This window comes from Python bivittatus, unplaced genomic scaffold, assembly GCF_059951505.1.
Source record: "Python bivittatus isolate LINGU-HERP-01145 unplaced genomic scaffold, Pbiv_v1 ctg000030_np1212, whole genome shotgun sequence".
Lineage (NCBI taxonomy): Eukaryota > Metazoa > Chordata > Lepidosauria > Squamata > Pythonidae > Python > Python bivittatus.
Window position 1 is genome coordinate 1,725,239 of NW_028277031.1, and position 26,956 is coordinate 1,752,194.

Here is a 26,956-nt window from a genome sequence, read left to right on the forward strand (position 1 = left end):
TCCGGCTTAGATTTGTGTGAACCATCCTGTGGAAGGAGGTTCCTTGGGGCTGGAGCCCAAGCAAGTTCGCACCTTTCGAAGCGGAGAAAACAGAGAACAAAACAACGTGTCTGTACTTTGTGTCAAGAGCAGTTCAAGGCAGCAGGCTAGAACCTGGCCTCGTCCTGAGTTCAGGTCCTGCCTCAGGCATGAAGCCAGCTGGTTTCTTGAGCCTGTCACTTTCTCTGTAGGCCCTAAGAAGAAGAAGGCGATGATGGCAATCACTTCTGGAAATGTTGCCCAGAAAACTGCAGGACTAGTTCAGGAGTGACCTGCAGTCAAGACTGACTGGAAGGTACAGAAAGGCTCTATATACGTCCCCTATCCACATCTCTCTGGAACCAAAGTATTTTATGCATGCTGAAATTGGAGCTAACGTACCGGCCACCAGACCATTTCGCCCCCAGCTAGGAAGTAACCCTTGACGGTGCTTCGTTTCGTCTTCCACATTGACTGAAAAATTAAAAGACAACGAGTTTATTTGCTGAGAATACGAAAGATTCCATAAACCACAGTGCCCCTCCCCACAAAAAACAGGCAAGCCGGAGTGACTATGCCATGGGCCCCATTTCTCTCTGGGTTAATTCCTGGGGCTTCCGGTGTTGTGCCAATCAAAGAACCCATTTGACTTAGACTTTCGGGCCAAGATACAGAGCTACAGCTGAGAAGATGCTTGGGGCAGGGAGTGGCAACTGGGCATTTTCAGGAGACAGAGGCCGGCAGGTTTGCCTGGCAGAGAGACTGGGGCAGAGTTCTCTGGAAGGGAAATCCCTTAGAATGCATTTGAAGCAAGGTACAGCCCACGTGGTAGGCTGGTTGCGTGTAACAAAGTGCCACTGAGTTGGCAGCATCGCAGAGCCTGAAGAGAACAGCCTTGACTTACCCAGTTGTGCAATCCTATCTGGGGGGCACCTTGGAAGCCATGAAACAATGTGATGATTCGATTATTTGCTTTGTCCAGGCTCTAGGCCAAGGGGGTGGCACTGTGGCCTGGCAGAGGGTGCCCGGAGAAAATATAGAGTTCCTGGATTCCATTGATCAAGGGCAAGAATCGTGCCTCACAAAACCCTGCAGTCATGTAAAGTTGAACTACAAGGCTGGTCAGATGATGAATAATGCCACAAAAATTACAAAGCCTCCCTTTCATAGCAGGAGTTGAGACTTGTTTAACAAACATTAATCTCTGCAAACCATGTGCATGGGAAGGGAGTGGGAAAACACTTTGCTTGAACCAGGATCTGGCCATAGACCTTGTGAAGTGGGATATTAGTGCCTTTACAAGAAGTTATTTTGCTTAATGGGATAGATCTTATGGAATCTTTTCTAGACAAATCATTGTAATTCCAGTAACAAGACAATCTGCTCTTTATTCCTGGCCTCATCCAGAAGAACACCAGCTAATGGGATGTGCCCTCCAGAGCAGGAGCAAACCACGGATCTAATCCCTAATCTAACGCTGTCCAACTTCTACAGAAAGTAAATCCACCGTCATCTGCTCCTGATGAGGAGAAATCTCAAGGGGGCATCTAGAAGAGGGAGGGACCCCAGGGACCCCAGGCCTCCTGCGACCCAGATGGCCCCAGAGGACTTTGGAGAGTAAGTGTGACAGAAGAGAAGGACTGCTAAGCACGTTAGGAGCAATCAGGTGAATTTGACCCGATTGTAACTGAGATAAACTTGAATTGCACTTAGATTCTGCCCTGCCTGGGCCCCTCTCTGTTTCTGGAAGGTTGCCCCGGCCAATGCCAAGAACAGCCCCCAGAGCAAAAACGACGGGCTCCCCCAGTTGAGGGGTAGGCACAGAGGCATCCGTGGAGGGAGGTCAAAGACGGCAGCCAGCCGTGCAGTTGCAGCCACCCTCCACAGGTTCCCCTGATTAGGAGGGGAGGGAATCTGGCAAAAAAGCGCCTCCAGGACCCCTCTCTTTGTGGAAAGGAAAGGATGGGGTTGTGGCTCTACTCAGGTCCCTGCAGTCGCCAGGAGTTAACACTGACTCGAAAACACACGCGCGCGCACACAGCCCTCAAGGATGAGCGGTTTCCAGCTGCTGGAATGTCCCAAGAGATCTCCTTGCAACGATTCAGCAGCAAAAGGCAAACGAGCGCCAGTGCACAAACTGTCGGATTAGTCCAACCCACAGCCGCTCAGTAACCTTTAAAAAACCAGCCTCCACAAACGCGGTCCTCTGCTGGAAAATCCCCAGCTTAGGTGGCTTCACGCTGCCGCTGCTGCCGCCGCCGCCGCCGCCCATCGCAGGCCGCGCAGCCGAGAGGGGCGCAGGGGAGCGCCAGCCGGGGCAGCGAGGCAGTGGCCTCGGCCGGCACCGAAAGGCAGAGCTGGGTCGGGCCTTAAACAGAGCGTTTGCTGGCGCATTTGGGTATCGGCTCAGCTGATGAAGCTAATAAAAACAGACCAGAACGTGTGTCCTATTGCTGTGTCCCCAGAAACCCCCCCTCCGCCGTGGCTCCTAAGGAGAACGTAGATTCACTTGGGTGGCGCTGCCTGAAAGAGGTTGCCCAGACAGATGGAGCCCTCAGCTGCCCTCTCCTGCCCGGCGCGTCAGGGAGCCTCCTTACCCACAGCCCCACGGCCAGAACAAAGACGAAGTACAGAACCAGGACAACAATATCCACGGCCTCCAAGGTCTGCTGGGGAAAGGCCTCCCAGCTGCGCGGGGGGGCAGACGGTGGGCTGGTACCGCCGGGCTCCATCGCCGCTCGCCCTGGCCGGCTGCCTCGCCTTCCCGACGCGTGGATCTGCTCGGAGAAAAAGGGAGCGCGTCGCCGTCCTCCTTCGGGGAGAGCAGCGCCCGTCCTGGGCGACGCACTTGCTCTGAGCTGGAGTCCAGCAGGAGTCCTGTTTGTTTGCTGTTGCAGGAAAAAGATATTGTGGCGGATTCTAAATTAGACAGACGGGATGCAAATGCAAAGGCCACTTTATTTGCTTTTGGCCAGGTTTATTTGCTTTTCAATCCAGCAAGAGAAAAAAATAACAACTCCAGGAGAACAGGACCGTTGTTGGCCTGTTGAGAGCAAACGCCTCGGTTTGATTAGTTCACACCCCTGGAGCTCAGTTACACCATACCAAATGTAATCTGCGGATCAAAGCTGTGCCACGAGGAACAAATGCTCTCCGTCCGTCTGCAGGGGAGCCACAGAAACTCATCCGTTCTAGCCCACCAGAACTGTGACTTTCCTGAGTTAGCAAAGTCGCCAGGCGTCGCTTTTTAGAGGCAGTGGCCAGCCTTTGAAGAGCCATGACCAGCTGGACCGAGAGCCCTCGAGTCCAGTCGGGTCCAACCACCTCTCAGGGCGGGAACTGAAGCACCCCCGACCCCCCCCCCCCACATCCAGGGAAAGGGACCCGCCGCCCCTCGGGCCATTGGTTCCTCTCCTGAGCCGCTGTGGCTGTTAGGAAAGTAGACAATACTGGATTAACAACGCCAGGTCTGTTTCTAAGGGATGACATAATCTAAAGCCTTCCCAGGGCTGTGGGAGAGTCAGCTCCAAAGCATGTGAAGCAATAATAAAAACTTTATCCAAACATTTAGCAAACTTCTTCCCCGACTGATTTACCTTAAAGTAGGTAGAGGAAACCAGGGAGCCTTTTTTGCTAGAGTCAATATTTTGCTAAAGACTTTGGGGTCCAATGAGTTGTCAAGATACTTACTCTTCTTCCTTTGTGCCAGGATCAGCTCCCACCACAAGCAGACGCCTTATCTGCTGGGTCCGAGTGAGGGAACAGAGTCCGGAAAATAGCTCCTCGGAGGCTCAGCGGCTCTTCCAGTCGTGTGTTGTGGGACGTGGGATTCTGAGAGCAGACAAACAAGTTTCTCTCTGTGGCTTAAGGAGGTGCTTGGAGGGTGAGGTCGGGAGCCTTGCAGGTTGATGCAATTTTTAAGACTGGCAAAGACATCTTTACCTATCTGTGGCCTGCCTGGCACTGGAGGATCCCCAAAGTGCCAGCTCCATTAGGGATTCTGGAGGCCTTGACTGCCCGGCAGATCTGAAAATATTCAGGAAGGGGGCCAAAGAACACCATCGCTTCAGGCACATCGCTCGCTGCCAGGACAGGGGCCAGAAAAATGGATCCCTTTGGCATCGTCTCACTGAGGAAAACTACTAGCAGAACTGTTCAAGGTGGAGCCATCCTAGGACGGGCAAGGGAAGCTACAGCTGTTGGTGGGGGAAATGGGCTTGGGGCTGATCTAGCTGGACAGTTAATCCTCCTTCAAGAGCTTTTGGGTGAATAATGCAAACTCTCCTCTTGCAAGATCATCTCATACCCCAAAAGGTTTATGACATATAACCTCAAAAATAAAAGAAAGCATTCTTTCATTTGAAGCTGTTTTTGAATGTGAAGTTCTTTGCTATCAAATACGATTTCACTTGTTTTCACTTCTATCAAACAAAGGTTTTTTTTAATGCTAAGCTCTTGCCTGCAGCAGTTTTTACAGTTATTTAACGTTTGGCAACGAAGAAGAGGAGGGATGGGGGAGGGAGGAGCCCTCCCTGCCTGGGTCTCTGGTGTGGGGAAAAACAGATTTAACCCATCCCTATAATCTGCAAAGATCAGCCCTGCTTGGCAGCCCCGAAGGCAGCCAGTTCCTGGGGGCTCTGCTTGTCGCTGTCAGCACTGCCCCCTGAATCACGGAGCCCAAACGAAATGCCTAGCCAAGTCGGAGGGTGGACAGCAATGCCTGTCGGTCTGGCCCCACACCTGCCCTCTTGGAGGTCCTCCCTGTCCTGGCACGCAGGAAGGTGAGGAGGTCCATCAAGTGTGATCAGAGCCTTGTTCTTCCTCAGCTGCCTGGTTGAGTCGGGGAGGCCGTTCTTGGCTAAGGACAACCATGGCGTTGAAAGGAATCACCTGAATGGAGAGAGTCAGCAACCCATGTGTCTGGTTCGTGGCTGCTGAGGAAACCAAGCCTGACCTCTCTTGCCGTTGCGTTTACACTTTCCTACCAACCGCGCCCCCAGGCCTGGCAGCGATGCCACCCACGGACCTTTTGAGATGGACCCCAAGTGTTCAAAGAGGTCCCTACAGATCCAAGCCAGGGGCAGAGACTTACCATGCTCCTCGGGGGCTCGCTCCCATCTTGTGCTCAGGGCGAGCAGCCTTCTGCCAGTCCACAGGGTGGCTTCCAGATGCCAGCGGAGAGGATTCAATGAGGCTCTTTTACATGTTCACAGGCATGAAAGGGGAAATTTATAGGCAGAGCTCTTTGATTCATTGGCCCTGCCTTTGATGCTGCTCATGAGTCGGGCTGGGCTGCTTCCTTATCGGGCTTTGGGGGTCAAACTCCAAAGTATCTCATCCCTCCCTTCCAAAAATAATCAGGGCAGTAGAAAAAGAGAGAGAGAGAATGGAAGAGTGTTGTAGAAACACCGAGGACGGGAAGGAACCTTCTCCCAACAAATGTCCGCATGACCTCAAGCAGGCAGGAAACTCCTACAGTCCTGGAGGACCACTTGTCCAGATCTTTCCACTCAAGGCAGCAGAGAATAACCTGATTTCTGTTTACAGTTCTCTCAACCTCAGCCTTCACCACATCGTGCAAGAAAAAAAGGAAATGGTTACAGATCTCCCTTCCAGCGTTGCTAGCAAGCTAGCAAGGACATACAGGTAGTCCCCAGTTTAAGAACGAGTTCCGTTCCCAAGGTCTATCCTTGAGTCAAATTTGTATGTAAGCTGGAATAAGTAGCATTATAAGTAGTGTTGTGTAATGAACTTGAACCATTGTGCATTTAACTCGACTCATTGTGTATTTAACTCGAATTTTGCTACAATAGGCTCCATTCTTAACTATGGGTCATCCTTAAACCAGGTGTTCTTGACCCAGGGACTGTCTGTAATAGGTTTGACTTGGATTTTTTAACGTTGCTTATCAAGTTGTTGTTGTAACAGGAAGAGGAGTTTGTATCTGTGTATTAAGCCGCTCTTGCACTGAATGGCACACGGTTCCACTTCCTTTTTGTCGAAGTCAGTCTCGTTCAAAGTCATGTTCACATGGTTTGATCCTTGACTGCGCACTGAAAGGGCTTGCACAACTGACCTCCATGATGTTTCTAACGACTGGCGCGTTGGCGTGGCCTCTTGCCCAACCATGCCTGGTTGGCTTTGAAGATTATTCTTCTGGGGATCCATTTTTAACGACAGAGGGGGCGTTAGTGGAGAATGAGCCGCCTTTTGCACCTCCCTTCGGTAATTTCTAGCATGGGACTTATTCTCAAAGGGGAATCCCCATCCTGGGCACCCACAGAACATGGTCAGAAAAGGCAAGATGGCAGCTGTGATGATGCAATCAAAACCTTGACTGGTTTTTATGTGCATCATGGGTGCAGCACATATAAAAACCAGGTGGGTTTTGGTCACACTGTTGCGTCTGCCCTCGTGGCTTTTGACCATACCCTGCAGACAGGCAGGTAGTACAGAACAGGAGAGAAAATAACATTTGATGGCAGGATTCTTCAGGATGGTTTGCCGGCTTGCTTTTTAACCCGAGTGTGCCAACCTGCATCCTTACTTCAACCTGCTGTTAAATCCCAAGCCAACCCCAAAAACATTTGGATGATTGTCTGGGGTGCCACCAGGAGGTGGCCCTTTGCTCTAGGCCCATTCAATGGTGCTGGCCGGGCTGGGCAATGTAAGGCTCTTCCTCACGGACACTGTCATGGGATCTCCCCCAGCTGGCAGAAGAGGGCGCAGGTGCACCAGGTGCTGTCACACCAGCTCAGCCCCTCTGCCTCAGTGCTGCCCTTATGAGTTCAAGCAGGACAAGTGAAGGGAAGGCACGGGTGGGGTCTCGGCTTCCTTCCCCCTCCCACCCAGCTTCATCCGCTGTCTTCCTTAAAATGTGGTCCATCCCTGGGCGCCAGGGCTGGACAGCTCAGCCCACTTCCAAGACACCTGAGCGGCAGGTTACGGGGTAGCTCCTGGAGAAGGCAGAAGGGCACCCCCATCTAAAGGAATAAAAATGGCAAGCCCCCTTCTTGGCAGAAGTAGTGGAGAATCTGTATTGCTCCAATGGTGATGGGAGCAGCAACACAGACCTGTCTGAGCCCAGCTTTCTTCCCCAGGTTCGAGTGACTCCTGTGCAGCATGGCACTGCCACTCCCCCAAAAGACCACAAGTCTCGTTTTCTGAATGCAGATCTAGTGTTTTAATCATGAAAAGAAATCATGCAACTTTGCACCAACAGCTGCCCTGGACAGTGAGCTGAGATTCCCCCCTTCACACCTGGTATGGCATGATTCTTACAACCATCCAGCAAGTCAACGTGTTGAAGTAGGACCAAGGGACCCAAGCTTAAGTCTGCCCTTGGCCACAGGAGGTCCCCGGGGGACTTTAGGCCAGTCACACTCCCTCTCTCAAGCCAACCCCCCTCACAGGGTCTGGGGGAAATTGGAGGAGGCAGAACTGTGGACTCAAATGGAACTCCAGGAAGAAAAGCAGGTTACAAACAAAATAAGTTCCTTGAAAGAGCCCCAAGCTGGCTGTTGAATGCCCGTCCCCACTGCCTGAGGGTCAAGCTGCGTCCCCCGATCTCCCTGGCCGAGTTCAAAGGCAGAAGCTTCAGTAAAACGGGGGTTGGAGGGCGAGAAAGGCAACAGGTCAGTTGCCGAGACTCACGGCTCTCCCTGGCCCATTGACGATCAGTGACCCGGCCGGTCCAGGAAGATTCTGCTGCGTCGACATAAAACAACTTGTTCTCAAGACGAGATAAGGAGTTCCTGCCAAGTCCCTCCCTAATTCCACAGCAATGAGCTAAACGGAGGGAGCTTCTTGGTGGCAGGAGAGCTGGTGCTACAAACTCGCTCGGTGGCCATGAACGGTGCCGCCTCTCATCCAACGCACGGGAGAGGGAAATTTCCCTTCCCTGCCCAGGGCAGCTCTCAGCGCCAACCTGCATGGTTTCACTTCATGTTATTCTTCCGTTTGTCTTGCTTATCAGCTGGTAAGGGATGGGAAAAGGCCACGAGGAAAAGCTACCGTCCTTTTAGTCATAAGATTCCAGCAAGCATTGCCCAACGTTTCAGAGAGGCACTTTCAGTCACAGAGATAAACGCTGCACTTTGCCAGATGTTGCAAGTTTCAAAATCTGCCTTTTGCAGAAGGCCAACTGGGTCATCTTCACATTTATGTGGATTGTAACGAATATGTGAGTTACAACTCTACCATTAGCCCAGATACAGCCTGACTACTGCCCACCTGAGGCCATGGATGCTGGTTAAGCCAAGTCGGGCGGGTTCCCACTTCACACTAAGCTACGAAGTGTGTTTTGCAAACTGCAACGGCAGGGGATACACAAAAGCCAAACAAACCACGTTATACTTTAGCGAGAGGTACAAACCCAGCCTACGTTTGTGCCACAACCTTCTTTTTCTATCAAACTTTCCATGCTAGACGTAGGGCCGTGCACACAGCCGTGCTTGCTGTGATACAAAGGCACCCCATTAACCATTTGCAGAGGACTCGTCCTCACAAGGTTGTCATTGCTTCCTCAATGGCTGCGGCGGCCCCAAGTCACCTTGGGCTGTTCTGCCATGGAAGTGGTGCTTTCCCCCTACCCGGACTCCATGCGCCCAACCAGACCGTCGGGCGTGCTGGAGCAGAGCCTCCGGTGAGCTGGCCAGGCCCGGCCATCTCTCTGGTTCCTGCACACCCGGGGCCGCCGGGGCCTTTTTTCTAACCTGCAAGAGCACCCAGACGCCCGGCGCACACCGCCAATTTCTTCTTGGGAAGGTTGGGATGCTGGAAGGCGCTGCAGCTCTTACAGGAGATTCGTACGCCAAGAAACTGAAAAAGGATGAGTCTCTTGAACGGCTCCAGAGGACTTGTGTATAACTGTGTGCCAGGAAATTGTAAAGCAGGGAAAGCCTGTGAGACACACACACACACACACACACACACACACACAGGGGAAAGAGAAGGCTCTTTGCCTGATCAAAAACTGCTTTACAGGGAAAGAGAAAAGAAGAATCCAATAACAGAGAGCTCCCTAGTCTGAGCTTCTCTGATACGTATTTCAAATCAGCTTTTTTGGGGGTGGGGCGGGGTTGACAGGAATATCAAATTCCCCTTTTTTCCCATTTCACAAGCACTGCCGTCTAGAGGTAGTCAGGGTTACTGCAGGTTGGAATTTAAATTTCTGAATCCCGCCTGCAATTAACTGGGCAACTTCTAGATGGCAGCATTTATGAAATCATTTCATGGTCTCCATATCACAAGTAGCACACAGTAAATAATAACATTAAGGCTAAATAAATAATAAAATTTAAGACTTGATAAATAAAATTTGGCCCCCTTCCAGGAAACAGATGGATGGTTGGTTTTCCTACCAATAGCTGTCCCTGGGCGGGCTGGGAAAAGATGCCTGGGCATCCACCAGCCCATGCCCTGAAATCAGCCTGCAGTACTCTAGTTTGTCTGCGGACGGCAGCTCTGCCCAGCGATGCTGCAGACGCAGATCAACACGGAGCGCAGGGGGAGGGCGATTTGTGCCACAGGGCAGGAGGAGCACGCAGGAAGGAAGAGCCCTTGGTCCAGTCCCTCACTCTATGGATGGTTGGCTTTGATCGGGTATCAAAGATGTGATCACCAAACCGATGCCGTTTTCATCTTACAGGCTTTGCTACAGAGATGGTATTTCTTTATTACATGATAGCTTAATAAAGATTTGTACAGAGACACAGTTCTCACATCTATACACAGTTCTCAGCTGCAATCTTCGGTCTTTGAAAAACATCACAAGAAAATAGCGTCTTGAAATGAAGAGCTTAGCCCCTCCCCACGGTCTTGCCAAATTACAAGTTACAAGAAGGGACGATCATTGTCATCGTCATGAAATAACCTCAAAATACTTAATTGCAGCTCTTTGAAAATATGAGCTGAGCTCCGTACGTATCATCCAGGACAAGGAGGGCCAATGTGAGTGACACTTCAAAATAAACCTCAAACGAAAAGCCCAAGTCATTTGTTTACGTAAGGAAGGGGCTACCTGGCACCAAGCAGTGAATGAAGAATGCCCAGCAAGGTATGATTGGACTGGGATTTTTATTTAAACAAGACGAATGGTGGGCCAGCGCCCACTAAGGCCCAGCATTGTTGACAGTCTTGGTTTTGCCCATGCCACGGTGAATTCACTGCTTCTGATCTCAAGGGCAGATAAGGTAGGGCAGAGCTTCTGCCATGGTGGATGGGCAAGGAGATGCTGCACTGGTATCAGAGGAGGTCTGCTTTTCATTTCCAGCTCAAATAATCTCCACTAAGGGGTTAAGGGAAAGGCTTGACTGGACACTCACTGGGGGAACCCAACTGACTGGAGCATCTCCCTGGCCTAATGATTGCCTGCAGCAATCAGCTCGCTCTTTGCTAATCAGAGGGAAGCTTGCCACAATCCAGATCTTAACCACTATGGTGTTCAGATGCTAGACTAGGACTGGGGAGATGCAGGTTTAAGTCCACCCTTATCCATGAAACTCACTGGGTCTTCTAGCTCCACTTCCTTCACAGGGTCACTGCTTGGGGATAAAATGACTGGCATTCCTCACACAAGCTGCCTTGAGCTCCTGGAGGAATGGTGAGACAGCAAACTAGCAAATAAAGTAACTAACACAAAATATAAGCTACTTTGTTCCCCTCTATTTGACCAGGAGAGCAGAAGTGGGTGTGGAACAGGCATCAGAGCTTCTGCTGAACAGGTATTGGGCTGGGTTAGGGGGCTTCTCCGCTTTTGCTGCCATCCTGCATTTAACCCAGCCTGCATGGATCATTTCATTTAGGAATCTACTTTCGCAAGAGAACCGCCTGGAACAAGAGGTTAAGACTTGCTGGCTATGTTTGCAACCACAGGCACAGACGCCTTGAGACCAGGAGGGAGAAGAGGGGGCAGGTCAGTTTCTCTTGCGGCAAAGGGTCCATCATGCCACCAGTCCAAGCCTGCCTTTGTTTTGGGGCACTCAGCGTTTCCCAGGGAACTGCAGAAATGGCAGCCCCTGAACTGGTTGGCTGCTCCCAAATGCCATATGCAGACTTGGTTACAGCTCCCTGAAATAAGGAACTTTCAGAAAGGCCATAAAAAGTGGGAGGAAAGAAAGCCCAGCTTTGCCCATGCCTCTTGACATCTTGGATTCATTCTAGCACGCAGGTTTACCAAACCAAGGAATATCCCTGTGGAAAAGAGAAACGTCTCTGGAGTGGAGAAGTTTTTAGAAATCTGCAGCCAGCCCCTCTCTCTTTTTTGGAGACACAATTTCCACAGAGATTGTCCCTCTGCTGGTCTCCAGCAGTGCTTCTTCCATGCTGGGGTGAACTGCTTTGTGCTGACGGCCGGACTGGACCAGAAGCAGCTGCGCTCTGTGGGCAAGAAAGCACCGTGCGGCGTCCTCACTTGAACTGTCCGGACACCAGGCAAGGGGGGAGGGCCATCTTCGGGCTGCATGGGAGCTCGCTGGCCTGCACATCACTGAAGGCCCGCTGCAGAGAGAACGGGAGAGCAGCATAAGACAGCTATCAAGCATAAGGGCGTTCTAGGCCATCAAGACAATCTAGAGTCCCAACACCACACTTCCACAGGTGTAAGGACTGAGGCCCAGAAGGAGACAACTCAGCGCCTCTGGTTCTCGCACCCCAGTTCACTGCACGATGGGTGCCTACGGAGAAGGCAAAGATGATCTTGATGAGAGCTTGAAATCTGAAGAGTGAGCCAAAGAGGCCCCCTGCTTCCGGCTTCTCCAATCTGATGCCTGCAGAGGCCGCCGCACTCAAGGCCACGCCAGGTTCTTGCTGCCTTCTGCTACTTCCCACTGTTTGCACCAGAACACAGTGTGGAAGCTGCAGTTGCTGATGCGATTGTTCAGAGGACATGAGGGGAGAGGGCTGAACCCTAAGCAGACCAGAACGGCTTCATGCCACTTCAAGGCCCCTTGGTTGCTCGACTGGCTCGAGCAGCCCAATTTTCCTTCTCATATAACATGCTCCCTGCCCCATGGCAATGTTCACATGCAGGGCACAGGGACACTGCAAACATCTGGGGACTTCTCATTTTATGAGAAGATGAATGTGTGATTCAATGCTCTCAGCCTGTCTGGTCTGGGCTACTAGGCATCTTCTCTTCAGGGGTGGACCATTTTTCCCCAAGTCATCTAGTATAATTTGCTATATCAAACTGTGACCAAGTCCAAGATGGCTCAAGCTGGTGATGAGTGAGTGAGGTAGCCAGTATGCACCAAACAGGAGGAATTCAATTCCAGAAGACCTATTGTGCTCATGCAGCCCCCGCCCCCGGTGTTGTTCAGGCATGTTTTTTCCTGTTTCTTTCATGTGGAGTAAAAGAATCTTGCAAGCAAACTTGAAGTGGGGAGTGGTGGGAAGAAGAATTCACCTAACCTTTGGGGGGCCGCCAGTTCATCTAGGATCTAAGCCAATGGGTTCAAGCTACAAACAACGAAACTGAATCTTCCTGGCAGTAGGAACAACTTCAGAGATTGGTGAGCTCCTTTTTGGAAGCTGAAAGGACTCAGGGATACTGAGGTATCAACCGTAACTTTTCTAGGCTACACATGCTCAACTCCACCAACCCTGCCCCCCAAAGCAGTAGCTTTCCCCCCGTTCCTGTGGAGGAATGCTACACACATTGGCAGCAGTGTGGGGGCATTCTTTTCTCCAGCATTTTTTTTTTCAGAGAACGGCCATGTGATCAGAAGAACATTCTTTGCAAGAAAACACAGGAGGGAAGAATGCCAGGGCAAGCATGTGCAGAGTCCTCTCCAAAAGGTTAGTCTCTCTTCCCCCTCAAGCCTCCCCCAGCATGTTTTTTTTCCCCCTTCTGGATTCTTTTTCAGGCTACAAAACAAGCGCAAATGTGTAACTGCTCAGCACAAGAGATGGAGAAACCAGACACATTTCTAGCCATCTTCTCCTGTCTCCCGCCAGCTTCTAAGTGACAATCGCCAACTGAGGAGTTTCTACTGAACATGGTGAGTTCAAAAAGCTCAGATTGGTGCAGTCAGGTCTGTTTGGGTTTTCTGAAAGAAAAGCAGCAAAGGCCCACGTTTTAGGCCACGCTGGGATCAATCTACCCCTATCCTTATCCTCCAGGAGCAATGCACACAATGAAACGAAGTCCACGTGGCTGACATTGGTGGCTGCAAGGCCACCACCAGGATATAACTCAAAAAGAATAAAATAAAACCCAACGCTCACCTCAAATTTGCTCATGAACTCAGCAAAAATGCCAAAAAATCCTTCAGAAGTTGTGACCTTGGAGTCTTCCCCAAAGAAGGATAAGACCTTCCTGAATTCCTCCATGGCTTTATGCTGGAGATCACCAAGGGACCGTACGGTGGGATCTGCGCTCTCCAGGAAAGCCTGCAGAGGATGGTTAAGGCTGAACAAGCAACATGTACTTGTTTTTTCCTGTTAAGTCAGAGAAGAAATATTACATCATCCACAAAAAAAAAAAAAAAAAACCTGACCCCAAACACATGGCAGGATACACGTCTTACGTTCTCGTCTGTTAAGGTAAGAAAAAGAGAGACAGTTCGGTGCAGTGGCTATAAGGCCCTGGGCTAGAAACTGGGAGACCGTGAGTTCTAGTCCTGCCTGAGGCACAATGCTGGATGGGTGAACTTGGGTCAGTCGCTCCCTCTCAGCCCTAGAAAGCAGGCAATGGCAAACCACTTCCGAAATCTTGCCAAGAAAGCTGCAAGGACTGCTAGAAGGCACCAAAAAAAAAAGTTAAGAAAACCACCCAGCTCCGAAGCCATATATTTCCAGAGGGACCTCTCTGATGCCAACATTAACACTGCACACGTGTAAATGGGAATTCCTTTAGCTCCTACTTACAGTTACAAGCCATGGGTCACTCCACTGTCTTGGGGGGAGCTCTTGGGATGAGACAGGGCAAGCAAATTCACCATTCTCTCCTACTGGAGATAGGGAGGGGAAAGGGTGGGCAACGTACAGCCTGTGGACTTGCACTTTATTTGTAGAACAAAGGCAACACCTCCTAGAAATCCACCCTTTTCAACAAAAAGATACATCCATCACAGGCACAAATCTGTCCTCAGGTGATGAAGGCACCATATTCTGGCAGGCGATCTCAATCTCATTGATGGTGTGATGAAGGTCACTGAGGTCAGCTGTTAATGTTCTCTGATTCACTAAGGAAAGAAAAATGTTAGAAGGACAGAATTTCAACAGCTCCTGCACCTTCTACTTAGTGAAGCAAGGAAAGGAATCTGCAGTGACTCGCCCATATTACATTACACCAAGAGGAACCAACCCAAAGGCTGCCTACTTCTGGGAAGGCTGCCCAGCTCCTTTTCCGGCACCCGCTTTGCCCTTGGCAGTCACTCCTAGCCTCTCTCTGCCCACCACAAGCTGAGGGTGAGTGCCCATCCCTGGGCAAGGAGCAGGCAGAGTCACTTGCTAGAGGGGACAGCAAACGACCTGCCACTGGAGGAAGCCTGCAAGCCATATGGAGGACTCGTAGGTGGACAATGGGATGAGTCTACCTGGTAGTCATAGTTTCTCATTCTGGAAAGGCCCCGTTTTGCTTATGCAAAGTAGAGGATGTTATTGTTACCCTATTGCTACTTGTGTATATGCAATAGGTAATATTCCCAGGCTTTATTTTCAGAAACCATGACCGGATTGCGGGTTTTTCCTTCCTTAGCAAGACACATTGGATAGACCCAGCCTGTCCTGTGAAGACAGGAAAAAGCCTTTGGAAGCTTCTACGATTTCAGGCAACTTCTCTTTCCAGATTCAGCCAATTTTCTTCTTTTCGGTCAATCGGGGTTAGAAGATTAAAAATGAATGGGCACACCTCGGAGGCCCACAGATCTTTTCTATCCCTGTTCCCTACAAACCAGGTGATGTCAGAAAAAATCCCATCCTTTGTGCTTTACCTTTGGCAGCATGTGGCACTGTGGGTAAATCCTTGGCAAAGCCCAGGAGTTCTGGGAAATGTTGGCTAAGTGATTTGGCAAGAATATGCAGAAAAGTGGATTTCCCATCAACTGTTTTTGTCATGTTCAGCTAGAATAAAGCCAGAAAGAGAAGGGAACACTTACCACTGACAGAGTAATTCCAGTCCATACAGTTCTTGTAGCTGCTCCACCCAAAAATGTGTTCCCTCACTGCAGCAAAAAAGTTCTTGAGAAAACGAACATGCTTGTTCGCAATAGTCGGGTTCACACAACAAAACTAAAGCAGCCACCTTATTCTCACGGCCCACCTAACCCACTCAGTTGTTACCCAGTCAAATCTCTCTGCAACCGACTGCAGCTTGCAAAGCGGGTTGCAAAACGGAGCAGCTGCCTGGGTCAGGGGTCCCAGGACACGGCTGACCCGAGGGAGCGAGCGGAGACTGCACACGATCAGTTTGGTTTAAGCGCCTGAGGATTATTTATTAGAGTCATGCGGCTGCCCATCTCGCATCCAGCGACTCCGGGCGGCTAACGCAAGGAAAACATCAGCACGGAAGCAAAATACAAAAAGAAAAACACTTCAAAAGGGAAAATGGCCACAGGTCTGTGCAACTCAGGAGCGCAACATGCCCGAGAGAGAAGCCAGGTCTCAAGGGTTCTGTGGGAGGCCAGCAGGGTTGGGGCCAGTCTAATCCCAGGGCGCAGGCGCTGCTACACCGAAGGCCGGCTTAACGGGCGGGAGCCGGAGCAGGGCCCTCCTGCGGAAAGAGGCCGTCCCACAAATATCCGCCCCCATGCCGTGAAGGGGTTCAAGGGAACAACCTGCATAGAACCTCTTTTAGGTCTTCCCAGAGAGCATTAACCCCTCCTTGACCCAGCTAGGTGTGTGGCAGCCATTCCCATCTGTTGCTGAAGTAAGCAGGATTTCCATCAATGGCAATTTGACATAAATGTCCGAATGGGTGTCCCTTGGCATTTGTGTACTGAACGCTCCAATTCCTTATTCCACGTTTCCATCCTATTTTGGGTATTCTAACCATGTAAAAAACTGAACCGTTGTCATAGGCTTAGTGCTATGCAAGAGCATCTGGGCTTCTGAAGCTGGCCAGATCCAGGTGCCAAACAGCCTCTTGACAGACAGAAGGTATGGCCGCTCTGCACTTTTTGGCAAGTGAAAATTAGAGGGAACTCTTTCAATAACGAAGTTAATCTTGCAGCCCTGGTAATGCACTCTGCCCAACGATACATTGCCTTGCTATTGGGGAGAGTAGATTCCGCCATCATGTTGACTGAGTAGGCTCACATCCTCTGATGGCTACTAGAGGAAGCAGGGAATTTGGTGCTTTCCAAGACCACCGGACCCAACTTTCAAGAGGGATCAGATGCAATTCCCAGATGACCCCCATGAGGACAAATGTCCCTGTAGGCAGTTTGCCAGTTATTGCCCCAAGAAAGATCTTCTTGAGGTAGAAATGTGGAAAATGAAAGCCTTCCTCGCTCACCGACAAATTCATTTTCCTGAGTGAAAAAACAAGAGGGAGGTTTTTTCCAAGCCTCCAAGCAGATGCATTCAGTTTCTGAAAACCTTTTTGCAAATCCAGAGAGGAACATTGTCTACAATGTAAATCACCAGGCAGTAATTCAACTCTTTGAAAATTATTTGGAAAATGTGCTTTGGACCTGTTGAGAGCCCAGTGCCTTTCTGGACCATTCATTAAAGCCGTCTGATTTTGTTTAGGCTTCCCGGGGAGTCTGGGAAGGAGGTGGCTTTAAGAGCGGCATTCACATTTGCAGAATTTAAGGCTACAAGATTAACTCAAATGAGTCAAGACGGCAGCCATGACTTAGGGTTCATCAAAGCTACCATCTTGATGTTTTTCACACACCACTCCCCTGGAGACACCTCTGAAACCTACAGGATACACTGAAGTTGCAGGTAGTTTCCCAGACTGGTTAGCAGTGAAACACACCAATAAATAGCACCCTGCGTCTGGATCTCTGTCTGGCCCAGGCATTAGAGAAATATAAATATTAATATAAACAGAGAGACAGCTTGATTGTGGAGTTCAACATATTCAGTTCACTCCTTCTGGGATCCATTATGCAAGGACTTCGCTCTCTGGAGAAAGCCCTCGGGCTGGGAAAGGCGGAGGGAAAGAGAAGAAGAGGATGACCAGCAGCCAAGGGGATGGACTGCGTTACAGCAGCAGCAGGTGCACCATTGGGAGACCTGAAGGAGCAGGTTGTGGGGGAGAACATCCTGGAGAAGGCCTATCTACGTGGACGCTAAGGCTTGATGACGCATAATCGATACCCCAAGGAGAGCATCCATCTAGCCAGCTTTGGAACCTACATACCTCTGTGAGGAAGTTGATTTTAAAGCTGGTTGTTTTGTTGGTTTTGGGTTGCCCGTGGTTTAAGTAGTTCCCCATGGCCAGTACAAACTGCAAAGAAAGTTTCTGGTGAATCACAGATCAGAGAAAACCACCAATTACCTCTCTTCCCATTTCTGCCCTACCAGCTGCTGCTGAACCTGGCCGACAGGCATCAGCAGCATCATTAACATGATTCAGCCCTGGCTGACACCACAGGCAGAGATATGGCGGGTCTCACTGCACACACAGGATTCCTGCCTGTCACAGAGCCCAGCCAGAAGAGGCAATGTCTGGCTCAGTTTTTACAGACTAGATATGAGGCAGCTGAAGACACTGAGATGACGATTCTAACAGCTGCATCCCAGAGAAGTGGGAATTGTAAAGGGGCTCGGTGGCCACCTGGTCCAGCCTCTGCCTCTGCCTCCAGACCACATTGCGCCTCTCCTTTTCGCCTGGAGATGCTGCACATGAGCAAAGTAAGTATCAGAGGGAAATACTGTGAGTTCTCACAAAATCACAGTCAACCATAGGTTACGCAACCGAACTGTCATGGTTTGCACAATACACCAAGCCACAGACATACCATACTGGCTATGTTTGCACAACATGCAAGCTGAAATACAGGTGGATAACATGAGGCTGAACGCATCCCGGGTGCAAATGAGGACAAGATTGCGTAGCATTACCCTCCATCACCCACTGTCAGAGTAGATCCTGACACCCACAGCTGTAGAAGGAGGCGGATAGCGAGGGAATGTGGAGGCCACTAATACACTAATACAGATAAAAGAGAGTAAATGAAATCTCACTCATGGGAAAGCAGTTAGCATAAGGAAGAGACTCAAAATAACCCTGTCTTGATCGCATGTGGGAAAGGGGCGGAGGGAAATGGACAGGCTTTCAAGGTTCTGGCATTGTGCCCTACAACAACAGGGTTCCAACAGTCTTTCTGGTGTCTGTTCCCTGACCTGGCCTACCTCGAAGGGCTGGCAGCGGTCCTATATTAAAGCACCCTCCGCACATCTTAAACGTGGCCTCTTCCAGCTTCTGCTGGGACGAGCCAGTCAGCGCACAGCTAACTGTGCTGAAGGAAACTGCGGGGGGGGGGCTGCCCTGCTGCTATGGGCCAGCTGAGGCTCCCGAGGGCACGGCCCCCCATGGCCCCTGCCCTGATTTTCAGAGCCTTTGAGATTTAGCGCTCCCCCCGGGTGGCAGGAGAAGCGGAAGAGAAAGGAACGCTCGTTTTTTGAGTGCCGGCTCTACCAGCAACAACGAGGCCACTTTCCCCACAGAAGGCGGGAAGGGGTCGTGGTCTTCTGCTGCCAATCTCTGCCGTAAAGGACCCATACTCCCCTGCCTCTTCTGGAAGACGGCTGGACCCGTTCCCCTTAAGGATGTCAACGGTCTTCTGGAATGCTGCAGGATCCAGGTCAAGCACGATCCTTGTCGCTGTGGCCAAAACTGGGAGGGGGGAATTAAGGGGAAGCAGCATTTCTGCTCTCCAGCTCCTGTCAGCCTTTTGAGGCAGACCAGGTCAAGGAGCAGACCCTAAAAGGCCTCCACGCAGGCCATCTTAGCGTGGTTGGGTACAATAATAGCATCTTGAAGGCCTGTCAGGTTTGGGCTATTCTGAGTTTCTTTCTCACACCTTCCGCTCTCCCAGGACCGAGTGGCCATTTCTCCTTCCTTAACAGTCCATCCGCTCCTCCCCAGAGGCACGGTCGTTCCACCTTCCTTTACAGCTCGGCCACCCCATGGCTTGGGTGCAGTCATGGGAGAGGCCCTGACGTTCTCCCCACGGGGCTTCTGGAAGCCCACAGGCGCCTGTCTGAAAAGCCCCTTGCCAGGATCAGGCACAAGCCGTGTCGCTGGGCTGTCGACAGAAAGCCGCTGCTCTTCTGCCGTCAGCACTAAGGGACAGCCGGCACAGCTTCTCGGTGGCTCTGCTGCCCTCACCCCTGCAGTGACCCCTGTGGCAACTTCACTGGGGGGCCCTGGGTGACACTCAGGGGAGCAAACTGGTGCTTCCGGAGTGGGGAGAAGTCCGCGAAAACCTTCCCCTCCCACTCTGTCCTTGGCCACTTTCCCTGCCACCCATGGGGAGAGAAGCAGAGAGCGCAGTCCTCGGTGACCAGTTCTCTGAGTCATGCTGTTGGATCCAGGGCTGCCAGTGGGAGAGCCCTGGGCCTGGCGCTGCCCCAGTTGACATTCTCCATGCCATCTCTCTCCTCCCCCCGCCCCACTTCTGGTGTGGGCAGAGCCCCCATTTGCTTCATTCCCAAGGCAGAGGAGGGGTCAGAAGTGCAGCCCTTCCTATTTTCGCCAGGATAGCATATTTTGGTGCTGTGATGCAGAACAGCCCTCAGGGTGTTGTGCGAACCGAGCTGGTTGCTCAAGCGAGGCTCTGGGGATCAGAAGAGGCAAGCGCTTGGAGGGCCTGGCTGATTATTCATAGAGGAGCTACTGGGGAAGAACCATGGCCCAAGGCCCTATACATCTGGAGGGCCCCAGGGTAGATCCCCCACCTCCTCACTTCCAGGGGGCTTACACAGCAGGCCTCCAAAGAATGCCCAGAAGCTGGCCCAGCTCCAGGAGGCACTGAAGCCCCTGCCCTTAGTCCAACACTGGAGAGCCAGGTCAGCTTCCATGCGTGGGAATGACCAGCCCTCCCTTTCTTCCTCGCTCTGGGGCCCAGGGGAGCTCCAGGTCTGCAGGAGTGATGAGGACAGAGGGCCCCCTGGGCTGGCGGCTGGATTCTAGCTCACCAAGCAACGAGCTTCCCTCCTAACTCTGAGTTAATTGATAGCCAGCAAAGGACTGAGCTGTTAACCAGGTGTTATTTACGGCCTTTTAAGTGGGTGCAAGGCATCATTTGGGATTCTTCCTTGCCTCTGCCTCTTTTGCTCCTGGGGGCCACTCTCTGTTACAGGTTAATGCATGTCCTGAAGCTCCAGAGCTGTTTCTCTGCAAAGGAAGACAACTTGGGGGCATTTGGGACAGAGGAACAGCTGGGGGGGGGGGGGGAAGAAGCCTAAGCCCCCTCTGCTTTCGGTTCCAAATAGCCTTTCCAAGCTGTTTTGTCCCTCTGGGGCTCCAAATTACCTTGCACATTGGAGAGAGGGGGCAGACCTAAGCCCCAGAACATCTGGGCAGCAGCACAGCCAAGCTTTCCTGGTACAGCACATTTACTTCCTAGGGATTGCCCAACACAGGGCTAAAGTAAATGAACTGTAACCCTAGCGAGCTCCAGGCAGGGAAAAACCAGGGCCATAGGATACGTCTCACCAGAATTCTAGCCTTCCACGCTTCCCTCCTTGTGGGGAAGGGCCAAAATCTAAGCAATCCCTCAGTATCACCGGCCCGGCAAAGTAGGCCATCCAAAGCACTTCTGCAAAAGACAAAAGGGCTGAGCTACAGCAGCTGTCCAGAGCTCTTGGCCTCCGACTGCCATCATCCCAACCAGCATGGCCTTTGCTGGGGATGATAGGAGTTGGAGACCAAGACATTAGAGGTGCCTACAGGAAGAAGACTCTGCCAGGATGACCTTCCCTTCAGTTCCTTCCAGAAAAATCAGGGGCTTTGAGATGTCAAAAGAGGTGAAAGAAACACTGGGAAAACAAGAAGAACCACAAAGAATAGCAACGTCCTGCAGACATCCAAGGCAGCTGGTGGGGCTTATTCACACCCCAGAAGTCTGGGAGCTGCCAGGGGGTGGCTGAGTAGAAGATGGCTGCCCCCTAGTGGCTGCTCCCAGAACAAGGACGTTTGACAGACCTCCAAGATCTTTGCCAGTTTCTTGCTGTTCTTCAGTTCCAGGGAAGCGTTGTAGATGCACTCATAGCTGGCGGTGATCTCCTCCACCTTCTCCTGCAGGGTAGTCTTGAAGTGAAGGCTGCACAGGCGGGTTTTATATTCAGGCACCAAAAGCATCTGAAAGAGAAGGAAAAGGAAGGACAAAGGAAGACCATCGCACCCGAGGTGACCTAAACGGGCACAGACTCCTTGGGATGGCAACAGGCAGCGACTGTTCTGGCAGTCTGGAGCACAAGGATGACATTTTACCCTTCCAACCTAGTTGCCCTCCCTGGAGCTCCTATTCCAGGAATTCCAGCAAAGAGCAGCACTTTCAAGGATGTCCACAGGGTATGGTCGAAACAGGCAGGATGGCAGAAGCTGAGCCAAGAGTCCCCAGGACTGCTTGTGGGAGCCCTGCTGAGGCTTTCTCCTAGGAACGTGCTCCCGCCAAGAGATAATCTGCTTTGACATTCTTCTGGACATCAGTTTACGAGAGGAACGGTGCGGCCAGGGCGTACGTTTAACAGAAGTCCCAGGTGGCTACACCTGACACACTGGATGGTTCACACGATACGCTAGAACCCAGCCAGAACCACGTATGGGAGGATTTGGCGGCAGATGGCAGAAAAGCAGGGCTACCCCACTGAACAATTAACCCAAACTATTTTGAAGTTAACTGGAGGGGTGATTCTGGCCAGGTGCTGAATCACCAACTACCCAACCCCCTTCTAGCCCAGTGAGTCTCACCATGATTTATAAATCTAGCCATGGAGTCTTTAGATGGCCTACTTAAGCACACCTTGCAAGCCCATCGACTGCTTTGTTGACACAGCCGTGGGGAAAGTGCGGATTCAGTTTACAGAGTAAACTTCTCCTGCTCTCCTTCGGCAAGCCCTCCGAAGCAGCCGAAGGGAAGGGGATCCGGGGCCCTCTCGCTCTCCTGGCTGGAAACCCTGAAAACAGGCAGTGAAAATCGCTGTCCCCCCCCAAGAGCTGCTGCAGGTTCTGTAGCAACCGAAATCCTCTCTGCCCCCCCCACCGCACCAAAGGGAAAGGAAGAAAGAAAAGGGGGAAACAGTCAAGCATTCCAGACCCTTCGCTTCGCCTTCCCTTTCAGAGCAAAAGAGAAAACAGACACCATTCTTGTCAATTTAGCCTTGCTTGTTTAGGCTGGATAGCGGAGAAGAGCTGAACGTTCTTTAAATCTGGACTCGGCAGGGGTGGACTAGATGACCTCCAGGGTCACTTCCAGCACTTGCAAAGTTTCCCTTACAGGACCTGAAGTTCCATAGCCTGGGGCAGGATTCTCTCCAGCAGGGAAAGGGAGCCATGACATTTTGAAGAAAACAAGCTTGCTCCACCATGGTTTCAACCAACCCATAGCCCAGCCAGAAATAAACCCACTCAGACGTCACGGAAAACAGACCGCAGAGCCCTCCAGCCGGCACAGGCTCCTTGTGTAGAGGTGCCCCAAGGGCCCGGGGACAAAAACGGAACACGCTGCCTTGCCTGACAGCCCACCCATCGCTCTGCTGCCAGAAGTGGGCTCTCAGCCCGGCAGGCTTCTTGCCTCAGAGCAGAAGTTGGGAAAAGGCAGCGGGAAAGGGGGAGCAAGATGGGGACACACACGGCGAACATCTCTTTATGGGCCAGCAAAAGGGCCCAGGCTTATTAAACACATGCACATCTTGTCCAGCCCACTTCCACCACTTTCTCCAGAGCCCACGTCAAGAAAGCACCTCGGCCAATCCTCAGAAGGGCTCTGAATCTGCTGGTCAGATTATTCCAACACCAACCCCCCCGAGAGGCTTTCCACGGACACCGCGCCTGTCCTCGGCCTTTGCAGGGAGCTGCTAAAAGCTTTCACGACTCCCCTGGTCCCCAGCTGGACACACACCCCGGTTCCCCATAGCCGCAGACCTCCTCCCGGCACCCTTGTTCAGACTCACCTGCAGGACAAACTGGTCCGGCTCGCTCAGCTTGCCGGGGTCACCCTGGTAGCCATGGAAGCGCTGCTCCTCCTCAGCATCTGGCGCATAAAGCAGCAGCTGCTTGATGTGGGAGGCTTCCAAGCGGTCGCTCTCCATGCTCAGGAGGATTTGGCGCAGCTCAATGTGGGAGAGCTTGAGGTGAGCAATCAGGATGGCTGGCCGGAGGAGGAGAAGGCACCAGTGAGGATGCTGGGCAGGCCTTGTGCCAAAGCGGCTTTGGTTCAGACGAGGACCAGCCAGGTCCACAAGGGCAGCACGATGTCGCGATTGTCTCCCCCGCCCCCAGTGACTCTCAAGCGAGGGCAGTGGCACTTTCTACCACAGACCTGTTTATTCTTTACGTTTGGACTTCATCACCGGAGGTTTTCAAGAAAAGACCGGGGGGCCATTTGTCCAGAGGGGCCTGAGGATTCCTGCTCTGGGCAGGGGGTTGGACTAGAAGGCCTCCGAAGTCCTTTCCAGCCCTGTGACTGGTATCCTACCTTTGCTCCAGGAGTTCGGGATGGTGTTGTTGGCTGGGCAACTGCAGAGTGAGGTCAGAGAGATCAAGATGGTGGCTGTGATGGGGCAATGCTCCCCGCTTTTTATGTGCGATGCACCCCCTTGACCTTTTTGACCATGCCTGTGGACACCCCTGGCTTGGGCAAAGGCTCTGTATCCCCTTTACCTGTCCGGTGCCCCGAGATCTGCTCTGCGCCTTCCTGGCACGCCGGCTGTTACTCACCTGTGTTGTAGGCCTTCTTGTGTGACAGAATCTCAACCACGTGCCTTTTTTTAAGGGGCTCCGGCAAGGGGCTTGGCTCTGGAAGAGAAACTGAAGATTTAATCTGAGATAAGGAGCAGGTTCAGGAGCTTTGGGAAGGAGAGAAATGAAGCTGTAGGACTGGAATGACGCATGCTGGGCATCCCGGAAGCTCCCCGTGGGCACCCACACACGTCCCAGGATCGCATGGAAAGTCCAAGCTGCGAAAGGCAAGACCTCAGAACGCCTCAGCCCCAGCCCCCCCTTCTCCCTCGTTCCCCATTGTTTCTTGGGGGAAGACTCCTCACCTTCACTTCTCGCGGCTTAAGCTTCTCCGCCTGGCTTCTCCAACTGGCCCACCCAGCCGCTGTCACCTTTGCCTTCTTCCCAAGGTCACAGTGGCATGATTAGCCCCCCGTCTAAGGCTGGGGAAGGGGCATTTGCGTCTCCCCTGCCAAGAAGGCTTTCTGGGTGCTCTGAACAGCGCAAGGCACGAGGACGATAGTCCGCCTGCAAGCTCAGGGGTAGTCTACCTCTAGAAACCAGTTCTGGAGGGCAACAGTGAGGAGGATTGTGGTCTTCAGGGGCTTTCAAGAGCCACCTGGGGGGAGCCCAACCACTGCTGGCTGGGGGGTATTCCTAAATTTGTGAGCCAAGAACTCCCCAATGGCCATGAGGAAGCCCCTTTCAGCTTCAGGCTCCCTCTTCATATGGGAATAATGATTACAACCAAGCCTATTTATTCATTTATTAGTTAGAGAGCCAGTTTGGTGTCGTGGTGAAGGCATCAGGCTAGAAACCTGGAAGTCATGAGTTCTAGTCTCGCCTGAGGCATGAAGCCAATTGGGTGGCCTTGGGCCAGTCACTCCCTCTCAGCCCTAGGAAGGAGGCAATGGCAAGCCACTTTCTGAAAAAAACTTGCCAAGAAAACTGCAGGGACTAGTCCAGGCAGTTGCCAGGAGTCAAAAACTGACTAGAAGGCACCCTGCCCCCCCCCCAAAAAAAAGGTTAGTGATTTTCTGGAGCTCAAGACATTATACTTTCTCCTCCAGTTTTTCTCCACAACCACCACTCTATCAGGTAGGTTGGGTGGAGAGAGCGTGAGTTGCCAAAGTCACCCCCAGTTTCCATGGCTGAAGGGGGGTCTGAACCCAGGCCTCCTGCATCTTCGCCTAGCGCCTTGACCTGCAGGGCCATTGTAAGGATCACTGCCACGATGGACCCCACTCTCTGAACGACAGAGGCGTCCCCTCCCAGCCTCTCCTGCCAGACTCTGCGTTATCGCTCCCATGACACCCAGTGCGGCCAGAGGAAGTGCTGGGCATTATGGGGGCTGGGTTCATAACTGGAGATCCCCGGGTGGCCCCACAGAAGAGCAGAGTCCACATGCATTGCAAATGTGCCGATGGTTCTCTCCCCCCCCTTCCCCTGGGAGCACATTGGAGTAAATGTGTGGCGCTGCTCCTGCCCGCCCACTCCTTGGCCAGCTGTGACCCAGACAACACTGGCCTAATTTGAGGAGCCGCGGGGTGACCGGATGTGACCGCGAGCCCAGGAAAACGGCACACACAAAGCCAACAGCACCCAGGGAGCAGCAGCGAAGGCAACGCGATGCCAACCGAGTCAGTACGCAAGGGGCTTGTGGGGTAGCGGGGGGGCAGCGCAAGAGGCAGAGGAAGCCCCAGCCGCAAAGCAAATCCACAATGCGCCACCCCCCCCTTGGCCAGGTAGGAAGGGGGGCTGTGGCACCCCCAATGCCACGGCGAGCTGCTTCTCCTGCCCCACCCCGCCCCCTTCCCAGAAGCTCCTGCTGTTGCAGCCGCGCAGAGACCAAGGACTCACTCGCTGGCTTCTGGGTGCCAAAGTGCAGCTCTAGGTCCAGGTACTTGACCATGTCACTCAGTTTGTCATAGTCCGAATCCTCCCCGAGCTGCGCGAGAAAGGAAGACGGAGGCAGTGACGCCGAAGGCCAGACTCGCCTTGGCTGTTCAAAGGGCCCCGTGGCGCTGGGCCCGCGGCTGACGCCCAACCAGCCCATATGCCGGCTGCCCCGAGCAAAGGAAGGGCACCGAGGTAAGCCGGGGGAGGAATTGCCTGGCAAGCCCACCTCCCTCTCCCAAAAGGGTCAGGCATGCAACAGGTGAGGAGGAGTTCTGTTTGCGGGGGGGGGGGCAAATATTGCTTATCTGTATATAAATAAGTCTCTCTTATCTCCATAAATAAGTCTCTCTCTCTCTCTCACCCCCCCCCCAAAGCAACAAGAGGACAGGCAGAAAAGGGTGGGGCATCTCCCTTTTCATAACCACGGAAATACTCACGGAAAGGACAGGTAAAGCTTAGCACAGCATTCAGAACAATACAGTTAATTGCCCTGGGGCGGCAGAGTGTGCACACTTGCAGACTCCACAGACTTTTCATCAGGCGGAACAGAAAGCTCAGAGGATTTCAGCGAAGCAGGGGTCGGGGGGGCGAGGTGGGGGCCATGCACCTCCATTGGGGTTCTGATCCTACCTGCCCCCAGATGGTGCCTTCGGAGTTTTCCACCTGCTCCCAGCGCAGCCGCTTGACGCTCATGTGCTTGGACTCGCTCCTGCGCTGAGCGACGCCTTGCAGCATTGCGGGGGGCACACAGGGCATTGGGGGAGGAGGGGGAGGGGAGGGGGAGGGGGTGGGGGGAGCAGCTGGGCGGTGGGGCGGGGGCAGGAGGAACTGCTCTGGGCAGCCCCCGGGGCCCTGGGCTTCTCCTTGGCGTCATGGGGCTGTGGGGGCCCGGGGGGCGGGCTGACTGGAGGCGGGGGGACGTGGTCCGACAAGATGGAGTAAGTCAGGGAACTCCCTTCGCTGCTGCTCAAGCCCTCGCTGGCACTGCTCTGGTCATTGGCGACGTAGCTGCCCTGGTCATCGTGGAAACTCATCTGGGGAGAGACAGGCAGGGACGGGAGGTAAGCCTTCAGCCCAAAGAACCGCTCCAGAGGCAAAGCGCATCACGGCATCATCACAAGCACGTTGCACCCGCGTGACAGCAACATGGTTTGGAAGGAGCCCTGCATCCAGGAAAAGGGGGCAACAAACCTCCCT

The 26,956-nt window shown here is 52.5% G+C and overlaps 2 protein-coding genes across 3 annotated transcripts in view; both read right to left on the bottom strand.

Annotated features, from left to right (window-relative positions):
- Positions 1-5,306, bottom strand: part of SLC5A11 (solute carrier family 5 member 11) — a 28,207-nt gene extending 22,901 nt beyond the window's left edge. The window contains exons 1-4 of one of the 2 annotated variants that reach the window (XM_015889873.3): positions 5,111-5,306; positions 3,709-3,849; positions 2,616-2,906; positions 421-492 (exon numbers count right to left, since the gene is read on the bottom strand). In XM_015889873.3, coding sequence (XP_015745359.1) covers positions 421-492; positions 2,616-2,750 — 207 coding nt within the window. In that variant the 5' untranslated portion in view covers positions 2,751-2,906; positions 3,709-3,849; positions 5,111-5,306. Of the gene's footprint in view, positions 1-420; positions 493-2,615; positions 2,907-3,708; positions 4,045-5,110 lie in introns of both variants that reach the window. The other variant, XM_025173331.2, reaches the window with a different exon arrangement.
- A 4,376-nt stretch (positions 5,307-9,682) lies between these two features.
- Positions 9,683-26,956, bottom strand: part of GRID2IP (Grid2 interacting protein) — a 44,892-nt gene continuing 27,618 nt past the window's right edge. Inside the window, 11 exon segments of the mRNA XM_088152239.1 lie at positions 9,683-11,517; positions 13,246-13,410; positions 14,083-14,204; positions 14,955-15,084; positions 17,333-17,419; positions 21,125-21,280; positions 23,095-23,291; positions 23,861-23,938; positions 25,721-25,808; positions 26,390-26,524; positions 26,527-26,793. Of these exon segments, the coding sequence (XP_088008365.1) occupies positions 11,428-11,517; positions 13,246-13,410; positions 14,083-14,204; positions 14,955-15,084; positions 17,333-17,419; positions 21,125-21,280; positions 23,095-23,291; positions 23,861-23,938; positions 25,721-25,808; positions 26,390-26,524; positions 26,527-26,793 (1,515 nt within the window). The 3' untranslated portion in view covers positions 9,683-11,427.